The sequence below is a fragment of the Acomys russatus genome, chromosome 7 (assembly GCF_903995435.1).
Source record: "Acomys russatus chromosome 7, mAcoRus1.1, whole genome shotgun sequence".
Taxonomy (NCBI): domain Eukaryota; kingdom Metazoa; phylum Chordata; class Mammalia; order Rodentia; family Muridae; genus Acomys; species Acomys russatus.
Genome location: NC_067143.1, coordinates 4,257,937 through 4,267,227, shown reverse-complemented (window position 1 = coordinate 4,267,227; position 9,291 = coordinate 4,257,937). Strand labels below are relative to the sequence as shown.

At 57.2% G+C, this 9,291-nt stretch overlaps 2 protein-coding genes across 3 annotated transcripts; both read right to left on the bottom strand.

The window, feature by feature from the left end:
- Positions 1-860: 860 nt before the first annotated feature.
- Positions 861-4,193, bottom strand: Josd2 (Josephin domain containing 2). Of its 2 annotated transcripts, none has more exons than XM_051148449.1 (5): positions 3,964-4,193; positions 3,204-3,363; positions 1,723-1,848; positions 1,066-1,260; positions 861-965 (listed from the first exon to the last, which is right to left on the bottom strand). In XM_051148449.1, exons 2-5 carry the CDS (start codon positions 3,347-3,349, stop codon positions 866-868), a joined length of 567 nt encoding a protein of 188 aa, XP_051004406.1. In that variant the 5' UTR covers positions 3,350-3,363; positions 3,964-4,193; the 3' UTR covers positions 861-865. The 2 variants fall into 2 exon arrangements, with proteins under 2 accessions (XP_051004406.1, XP_051004405.1); XM_051148448.1 differs by having other exon boundaries at positions 3,204-3,366; positions 3,964-4,179.
- Positions 4,194-4,464: 271 nt separating this feature from the next.
- Aspdh (aspartate dehydrogenase domain containing) lies at positions 4,465-6,783 on the bottom strand. Its single transcript, XM_051149422.1, has 7 exons — positions 6,624-6,783; positions 5,906-6,050; positions 5,584-5,668; positions 5,326-5,475; positions 5,031-5,251; positions 4,808-4,962; positions 4,465-4,523 (listed from the first exon to the last, which is right to left on the bottom strand). The coding sequence occupies exons 1-7, from the start codon at positions 6,685-6,687 to the stop codon at positions 4,480-4,482; spliced, it is 864 nt and encodes a 287-aa protein (XP_051005379.1). The 5' UTR covers positions 6,688-6,783; the 3' UTR covers positions 4,465-4,479.
- Positions 6,784-9,291: the final 2,508 nt, after the last annotated feature.

Here is a 9,291-nt window from a genome sequence, read left to right as displayed (position 1 = left end):
TGGCTGTGATGGGGGCACTCCTCCTCTGCTCTAGGAGAGTATTCCTGCGACAGCTCCGTGGTCTGTCCCTCACTTCCTTCAAGGCTGCTCCCAACTGGCTTTACTCAGGGGGCCCGGCATACCATGAGAAAATGGCAGCCACTGTGTCACTTTCCTGAGGGTACTGTGAGGAGCCCCCAAGCCCTGTCACACCTTTGGATACTTCACTCTGCGCTCTGTCCCTGTGGGGGTCAGAAATCCTGAAGGGGCTCCCTGGCTAGCCTTCTCCTGCTTTAAGGACCCCGTGACTTCACCCAGCCACCCACCATGCCCAGTTGTTCCTGAGGAAAGCTGTTTATTTTATTGGTTTTTTGAGACAGGGTTTCTCTGTGCAGCCCTGGCTGTCCTGGACTCACTTTGTAGAACAGGCTGGCCTTGAACTCACAGAGATCCACCTGCCTCTGCCTCCCAAGTGCGCCACCGTGCCCAGCTTGGGAAGCTGTTTATAACCAGGCCTATCTGATGTGGCTGGGAAGACAAGGCCATCTTAGGGGACTACCGTCCTGCCTGCCTCCTCACCGATGGTCTGACCCTGAAAGCAGATGACCCTGCTTCAGCTTATGTTATCCTAGTGATTTGGGGGAGGTGGCATGTCGGCTTCTGGTCTCTGTTTCCCTGCGGGCACTGGCCTGGGACCAAGAGCAGGCCCCAGGAGCTGAGCTCAGGCACAGATAGCAAAAGAGCAGATTTATTGAGGCAGCAGTGGTGGAGGGAATGGGGACCCTAGGGCAAGATGCAGATCTCCAGGGGCCTGGAGCTGCAGGCCCTTTGCAGGCACTGGACACTCAGGAGTGTGGCAGCAGGTAGCCAGCTATTAGGCAGTGCGTCAGCTTGTGTGGAGCCAGCAGCCGGTCTCTTCCACCTCCTTGGTCACCACCAATAGTACCTCGCATAGGCCTTGGGCCAGGGCAGCTGCCAGAAAGGCCCTGAAGGGAAATGCAGGGAGACTGAGGTCCAAGCGGTCCAGGCAGGTCCTCTTGCAGGGCAGTTCCAGGGTCGGCCCCTGCCACTTCCTGTACCACTCACCTGACACCATCCTCGCCCCCCAGGGCTTCAGGTGCCCGAAGCTTTGAGTCCAGGTTATAGTAGATGCCATCCACCTGACGCAGGGCCACCCAGTGGCGGCGGCGCAGTGGCAGGGACAGCAGACCCAGCGACACAGGAGAGGGCAGGTTCAGGATCAGGCCTAACACCTGAGGCAAGGCCAGCTGGGACAGGGGCCTGGGGGAGGGGGAGGGGGGATACAGCATGAGCCTCCAGAGTCACTAATGCCTGGGTTGTGGGCCACAGAGGCCCTTGAACCCTCTTTCCCCAGCATGAGGAGCGATGCCCACTGAGCCGTCACCCCCTTCCTGTCCTCTCCAGCTTTGCTTTGTTTAGGGTGGCTCTTAGGTGTCCCAGTTGGGCACCCTACTACAGCAGTTTATGGAGTGCTGGGGGTGGGATCTTGGCCTATGCATGCTAGGTAAGCCTTCTGCCAATGGAGCCCCAGACTCTCAACTTTTTTTTTTTTACGTTTGCCTTTTTTGAGCCAGGGCCTCCATATGCAGCTCCAACCCATCGTTCAGTCAGGCCACATCTGTTACAGCCTGCCTGGCACAACCCTCCGCTGTCTTCTTGCAAGCCACCCTCTTCGTCACCCCGCATACCCAGCACTGGTGCAGCACACAGCCTGGGCCCTACCTCCTCCTGTCCCACCACACAGCGGCCAGGCCCAGGCCCTGCAGGGCAGCCATGATCACGTTGACATCATAGTTGCCGGTGCCCAGGAGGCTGCGATGGGGGTTCAGCCGGGAATCTGGGGCTAGCCTGGGGGTGAGGAGGCAGAGGCAAGGTTTGGAATCCTGGAAAAGCCTCTACTTTCCCACACAAGAGAGGCCTGGTGTTTGACTCCTCTCTTCAACGCCCACACAGCTTATCAGGCCCCAAGTCCTGTTTGCCCTCCCACCCCTGACCCCTTCACTCTTGGCCTGGCTAAGGCTTTTGTCTTTTTCCACTCAGGAGCCCGTCTCAGTCTCTATCTTCCTCTGGCCCACCTCTGACCTCCAGAAGACCTGAGCTGCCCTGTCCCTCTCCCATGAGTGCCAGTGGCCTGGAAAAAGTCTCTGCCCTTCCATCTACCCCTGTCATCATGGCCTCTTGAGAGAGGAGCCTTCAGACCCTCAGACTGGGCTCTGGCTGACAATGCTATTCATGCCACTGTATTTGAACAGAGTGCCTCTTTTTCTTTTTCTTTTCTTTCTTAGCATAGGTTATCCCCTATGCTACCGTGCTCACAACCCTCCTTGGTGCCCCATCGTCCCGGCACAGAGTCCCATCTCCCCCAGAGGCAAGTGGGCCTTGCATAGCCTCAGCACCAGCTCTTACCAGCCACCCATCCCCAGCTGTCCCTCTAGCTCTCCCAGCTCTGTTGCCCTGCTCTTCTGTAGAGCTGGCCCCTTGGAGAGCCGTGTCACTTTGCTCTGTTTCCCCAGCCGTCTCCTTTTCATTACACCTGCCTCAGCTCTAGCCGGTCAGCACGGCCCTGGCACGAAAGAGCTGGTGGCAGGAGAGACAAGTGTCTTCAACCATCTCCTAAAGTTTGAGGGTACTGGGGTGAGCAGCAGTGACAGGAGGCAAAGGCTGCCCTGTAGTAACGGACTACAGGCTGGAGTGTCCGTGGAAGGACTGAAGGGCCTAGAGGTGGGAATGGGGAGAGAGTTTCTCAAGAAAGTGATGGCTGAAACTGTGAATGGCACCCAGGTAACCAGAAAAAAAGAATGCCTTGGGTAACACGGGAACAGCCTGTGGGAAAGCTCAGAGATACCAAGAAAAGCAGTGAAAGAGTAAAGCTGCAGAAAGGAAGGCCAGGACCAGGGCATTCAAGGTCTTGAGTTCAGGCAGGAGGACCTGGGCTACTCCCTAGGAGTTCCCGGCAACCCAAGAGGGGTGAGGGTGGAGTTGGGAGTCGGGGGCCAGGCAGCTCTGGGGCTGGGTATAGGAGGAGACAAACAGATAGTTGGAAGGCTGTGACAAAGGCTGAGATAAGAGAGCTCGAGGCCAAAGCTGGGGCTGAGGCAGACAACAGCTCCTGGATCTGAGGCCTGGGCCTGCTGGGACTCTAGGCCGGCTCCCGTGCCTCTCTCAGCCCCGCTCTTCCAGGGCCCAGGAACAACGGCAGTCACCTCTTGCAGATTTCATCTGCAGCTTCCTGGCTAAAGTGCTGCTTTTGGAGAACGTTGTTGAGAGCGTGGACGGCGCATAGCTCTAACCGCTGCCGCTCGTGATACACTGAGGGTGGGCTCGGCCGCGCTTCCGGTGCCTGAGACATGCCCTCCTCGGCTCCTGCTGGGGGTGGGACAAGGAGAAGTTGTTAGGTACCCAGGACTTGGGTCATCTGGGTCTCCAGATTCCTGTGTTCCTTCCTGGGCAAGGGCCATTGAGATGGGCGCTGGGGCCAGCTTAGGAGGATGTGTGGCCCCTGATCCTGTTCCCCAGGCTGTCTCCAGAGCACAGAGGCACCTTCAGGGCACAGTCCTAAGGGGTAAAAGGCTCTTTTCTGCTCACCTGGCAATAGAGACCCACCCCAAACAAAAGGGTCCAGATCAACGTCACCTAGCAACGGACTATCTACCCCGTCTGTCCCTAGGAAACAATACCTTTTTGGTTCCCAAACAACAGAACACACCCCACCCCATTGGTAACCCGGTCCATTTTCTGATCACCTAGCAATGGAGGACTTCTCTTTCCCCGTCTCCGGGTAACAGGGTCTCTTCTGGTCGCCTAGCAACGGAAGATTTCCCTTCAACAATAACCAGGGTTCTCTCCTTCCTTCACCTGGCAACAAGGCCCTCTCCCAGTCACTAAGCAACAGGAGCCCCTCCTGTCACCTGGCAACCAGGCACGCTCCCACCCTCCTTCGCAAGGCTCTCGCCGGGCCCTCACCCGGCCGGCCTCTCTGCTCTCTGGAACCGGCCGCTTTCACATTCCCTAGACAGCAACCCGGTGGTACCACGCTGACTGGGCAGACGGGACGGACTACAGCTCCCGGCGACTCGAGCGCAGCGGACTGCGATTCCCGAAGACCTCCTCGGGGCGTCTAAATAGGAAGCGCAGTCCGGAAGTCCTCCAGGGCCTCTCGGCCGCGCGGGACTACAATTCCCGTCGGTCTACGCAGCCAGTTCTCGTGTTCTCCCAGGGCACACTGCTGCCTAGAGGTTTCTGGGAAATGTAGTAACTAATAATCTCGTGATAATTTCTGGGAGGTTAGTTTGCGTGTGTCCTCATGTGCTCGCTGCTATGGCGTCACGCAAGACGTGTGGCTGAAGCGTGACGTAATAGAGGTGTGTGGCGGGGGTGGACAAGGAATCAAAAAGGCCAAAGAGAACGACGGACAAAACTCTGATGTTTACTGATCACATAGTGGTTGAGCTGACAGGATAGTGGGGGGAGGGAGACTTGTCAGCAGAGGCGGATCCCCGGTCTGGAGGGGAGCTGGCAGCAGCCTGTGGGGAGAATGAAAGACTAGGATGACAACACAGACACACGCAGGCGAACGTGCGCTTTGAAAACGGTAGTGTGGTACAACCCAAAGAGGATACTCAGAAAGAGATGTGGGGTGTGGATGGTGGGACACAGGAGGCGAGAGGAAGCGGGGCAGGAAAGAGAGGCTCATAAATCCTGGGGATGTGAAGGAAGGACAGGCAAAGATGGAAAACTGGGGTTAGACACCCAACACGTGAGCTCTGTAGAGCACAAACGCCGAGGGGTTGGAGGGGCCTGGACGCACCCAGTAGGCTGCGCCAGAAGGCTGTAACAGTAGCAGAGCCGGTGACAGCCCCGGGCTCGGCTGGGTTTTCTCTGTGGGTGTGCACCGCGAAGCGGCGGCCCGTGGGCCCTGGGGGGCCTGTCAGCTCCACGTCCACCACGTGCATGTCAGTGAGGCTGCAGAAAAGGGCAGTCAGTTCATCCGGCGTGTACACAGCCGGGTCACCTAACTCCCCTTTGCTCACCTAAGGTCAGCCACAAGCACCCCAATGACACGGTCGAAGCCCAGACTGGGAGCAGCTAGGGCAGCGGCTGCCATGGTGTTAGAGTTTCGGAGGGCCAAGGGGCAGAGCCCACGCACAGGGCCCTCATAGAGCACTGTGCGGGGCCCACTGCTGTGTGCTGCGGCCAGAGGTCCCTCCAGCCGGAAGCCGTCAGGATGTGTGGCCATGGTGACTCGAAGGCTCTGGAAGCAATGGCAGGGTCAGGAGGTTGAGACTCTTTGAGGTTGCCTCTGGTGGCAGCCCAGAGGGTCCTCACCTGGAGGCCCCCAGCTGCATCCAGTCTGCTGATGTCTTCAGCCCCCCACAGGGCCCCGCGGGCCACAAACACAGTGTGGCCCCAGCGGTTTGCAGCCTCCAGCAGGTGCTGCTCTGTGGTCTGGTCAGCCAGAGCTGAGGGAGATCCCACCTTGGGTGATGGACGGTAGAGAGAGGCAAGGCCAAGACATGGATCACTGCTGTAGGGTGGGGTTCACCCAGCATGGAAAGAGAGTCACTGACGGGGGAGGGGGCTCACCAGGAGGTTAGCATGGCGCAGGATTTGCACCCCGGATTCCTGGATTATTTTGGGGTGGGCCACTTCTACCACAAGGTCAGGGTGCCTGGGAGAGGGAGACACAGAGGAAGAGGGCCTTGGAGAAGAGCCATGTCTTCTGTCTCCCAGCTTCCTCAGGGTTTGGAGGGGTATCACTCCTTACCCTGGCGTGGGAGGGAAACACGATGGCGGGCTTGTTCTAGTTTATCTTTGATGTGCACCGAGACCCAGAGAGGGTCAAAGGGGTTGTCTGCCTGACAGACAAGAAGCAGCTTTGGGAAGGCTCCTGCTGTGGGCTACTGACCTTTCCTCAAGAGTGGTGAGGTCTCTGAGCTGCAGGGCAGGGGGCACACTCCCTGCCATTCGTCCAGGGTCCCGGTTCCACACAAAGACAAGTTCTAGACCCAGTTCTGATCCCTGAGCCAGAAGGCGGGACACAAGGGATTGTCCTGCAGACAGGGGAAGGGCGGGAGGTCCCAGGAGAGTTCTGAGAGTACACAGACACAGACACAGACACACACAGACACACACACACACACATACAGACAGACACACAGACACAGACACACACATACACATGGAGATGGGGCGTGGGTGGGGAGTCCTTACACACACACATTGGGAGATGGGCGGGGGGTGGGGTGGGGAGGACAGAGACCAAGACCCAGAGAGAGGGACAGAGACCCAGAAAGAGAGGGACAAACAAAATACATGGCCAGAAATCCAGAGAGAGGGAGAAAGAGAGACCCAGACCCCCTCCCCCAAAACACGGTGGTGGTAGTGGTGGCCGTGTGTGTGTGTGTGTGTGTGTGTGTGTGTGTGTGTGTGAGAGAGAGAGAGAGAGAGAGAGAGAGAGAGAGAGAGAGAGAGAGAGAGAAAGAGAGGAGAGACAGGGGCCCAGTGAATGGGCAGAAGGCAGGCTGGGCTGGCAGACTGGGGTGAAAGGTATGTGGGAGCAGAGATGTTTCTGGGCCTTTAGGAACAGGCCCAAGGAAGGAGGCCCCAAGCTAGTTCTTACTCACCCAGGCGTCCATAGCCCACCACTCCCACCTTCTGAGGGACTTGAGGGGTCACAGTGGTGGCCATGGCCTTTAGCACCGTGTCCTGTAGGGGATCTCCTGTGCTTGTTGGCCCCTGTACCAGGTCTGGACAGTGAATGATCTTTGGAGTTTGACCTTTGACCCTCTCTACTGGAGCCAGAGGGAGGGAGCAAAATGGATGGTGAGACACACACATACAGAGAGAGAGAGAGAGACAGAGAGAGAGAGAGAGACAGACAGACAGACAGACAGACAGAGAGGGCGCTTTTTTGCAAGCCCTCTGCCCTCCTGTGCTGGCTGGCATGGTGGCTTGGGAGCTAGGCCTCTCACGACCCCATGTGCCCCCTACCCCACTGGTGCAGCCCACATTCTCCATCCTGTTGAGGTAGAAAATTCCCTTTGTGGTCCCCCCATCAGGCTGGCCAGCAGGTTGCCATGGAAACCGCATTTTGCTTGGTATAGGGAAAGAAGGGGGTCGGGCGCAGGAACTTGGGTTTTCTATCAGGCCCCTCGCAGACCTCTTGATCGCCATTCCCCCCTGAGGTCTAAGTGGAAAGGTCTTGCTGGGATGTTATGTGGTCCGGCATGCCCTACCTGTGTCCTGCTTTCCTCTGTCTTCCATGCTTCTCAGCCCTGGCTGTCGTCCTCCCTCTCACTCCAGTGTCTCACTGCCCTTGAGCTCACCTTAGCTGTCCACCACTCACTCCACCTTGAGGCCACAGTCCCATCCCTGCTTCCTCTCCTGTCTCCTATCCCACCCATGGACAAGGGACCTACATGGCTGGGGGAGTCTCTACATGCCCTCAGTATGCGCCCAGGCACTGCTTGGAAGGCCTGGCATGGGACATGGCAGGCTGCAGCAGGCCAGCTCCCTGCCCCCATTGCCACCTGGTACAGCCGCAGTGTTGCCATGGTAACCAGGATTCTAGCCGAGATGGTTGCAGAGAAAGCAGGAAAGATGGAGCGAGAAGCTACAGTGCATGCGCAATAGCCTTGTCCCAGACCCCATCAGCACAGAGGAGCCTGATGAGGAGGGAGATAGGGCCAGACAGATAAAGAATCCACTTAGCGCTGGGGTGGGAGAGAAGATGCAGTGTGTGTGTGTGTGTGTGTGTGTGTGTGTGTGTGTGTTCGCACGCGTGTGCGCGCGCGTGCTAGAAACATAGGGAAGAGGTGGGGCCGGGAAGAAGGGGGCAGGCACACAAGGTGCAAGGAGTTGAGGGGGGCTCTTCCTGCTCTCCCACCTCTGGTAGAGAGGTATGCACCCTGGGGCCTTTAGTGTCCATATAGGGTGTAGATCTGCTGTGTATGGATGTTAGGACAGGCCACATTAGCTGCAATAGCCCACCCCAGGTATCTGAGAGCTGTATGTCAGGCTCTGGCTACCTCTCTGCCTCCCTGGGCTGCTGCAGACTTCCTGGGGAGCCCTAGCTCTCTGGAGGTTGAACTCCCCTGTCCTGCCTGGCTGCATGTTTTCCTCGTTACAGGTGACTCTGCCCTCCGCGTGCCCTGGTCCATTTACAATGTCCCTCCTGTGGTCTAGGCTTGTTTATTCTGTGTGCACCTCCCTTGTACAAACTCCGTCTCCTGAGTAGCCAGGGACATGTGCTCAATAGTGCCACCCAGAAAGTTCTGTGTCTGCCTTGACCTTCAGACCATCAGTGGTGGCCTTTCTGGACAGCCGTGTCTGCAGATGGTCAGGTTAGGGGGCTCTGCGGCAGCATAACCCTATAAAAAGCATGACAGTGTGACTACTCAGGGGAGGCACACTCTGGCCCCGGCAGCCGGGACCGAGCTTTGGGCTGCTCGGCCAGCAGTGTGACCTTGGACTTCCAGCACTCAGAACCCCAACAGCCCACAGTTCTGTTGTTCCATGCCACCCTGGAGCTTTGCAGTCCTAGGGCCCTTCTGGGTTGTATGCTGTGTGTGTGTGTGTGTGTGTGTGTGTGTGTGTGTGTGTGTTGGGGAGGCATCAGTCAGAAAGGAATGAGAGGCAGAGATGAAGATGGAGACTGAGACAGAGACACGTGGGAGGAGGGCAAGCGACAGAGCCCCCAGCACAGTCCTGGAAGGGCGGCTGGGAAGATGGAACCGTGCTGCTGTGTGCTGGGTGAGCCTGCTCCTTCTGTAATTTTGGGGATGAAGAGACCCAGAGCTACGTAACTTTGGGCTGCACACTCTCTCCTCCTTCGAGGACAGCATAGATGGCTGTCTATCCTCTCCTGGTCCCACCCACAGTGGCTTTGTACTCTGTCTGTCTTCAATACTTTGATGATCAAAAAAAACAAAAAAAAAAAACTTTTTTTTTTTAACTTTTTCCATGTTTTTTTTTTTTTTTAAAGTAATTACAGAGCAGGTAGTGATTGACGCAAACTTCCCTTCAGTATCAAAAGAGTCTGTGGGGCGGGTAGGGCCGGCCAGGGCCGCGAGTGGAGCTCGCTGTTGGGGACACTGTCGGAGTTGCCCCCTGGGCTCTGGTGAAGTTGTCTGTCTCTTGTGTTTTGAGGGTGGAGGAGTAGGAGGGAAGGACAGGCGTCAAACTGCAAAAAAAGAAAGAAAAAAGAAAGAGCCATAAAAGGAGGGTTGTTGGGATGAGAGGAAAGGGTGCCCCTCGAAGAAGCTCCTCTCCCCTGGAAGGTGGCGGGCAGGG

What these genes read in the sequence shown, in the direction of transcription:
- Josd2 (XM_051148449.1), bottom strand. Translation starts at nt 3,349, where the DNA reads ATGTCTCAGGCACCGGAAGCGCGGCCGAGCCCACCCTCAGTGTATCAC. An exon ending in GTGTGGTGGGACAGGAGGAG is followed by an intron (nt 1,261 to 1,722) that starts GTAGGGCCCAGG and finishes CCCCTCCCCCAG; the next exon opens with GCCCCTGTCCCAGCTGGCCT. An exon ending in GGGGGCGAGGATGGTGTCAG is followed by an intron (nt 966 to 1,065) that starts GTGAGTGGTACA and finishes ATTTCCCTTCAG; the next exon opens with GGCCTTTCTGGCAGCTGCCC.
- Aspdh (XM_051149422.1), bottom strand. Translation starts at nt 6,687, where the DNA reads ATGGCCACCACTGTGACCCCTCAAGTCCCTCAGAAGGTGGGAGTGGTG. An exon ending in CTCACCACTCTTGAGGAAAG is followed by an intron (nt 5,669 to 5,905) that starts GTCAGTAGCCCA and finishes TCCCTCTCCCAG; the next exon opens with GCACCCTGACCTTGTGGTAG. An exon ending in GTGCTTGTGGCTGACCTTAG is followed by an intron (nt 4,963 to 5,030) that starts GTGAGCAAAGGG and finishes CCTTTTCTGCAG; the next exon opens with CCTCACTGACATGCACGTGG.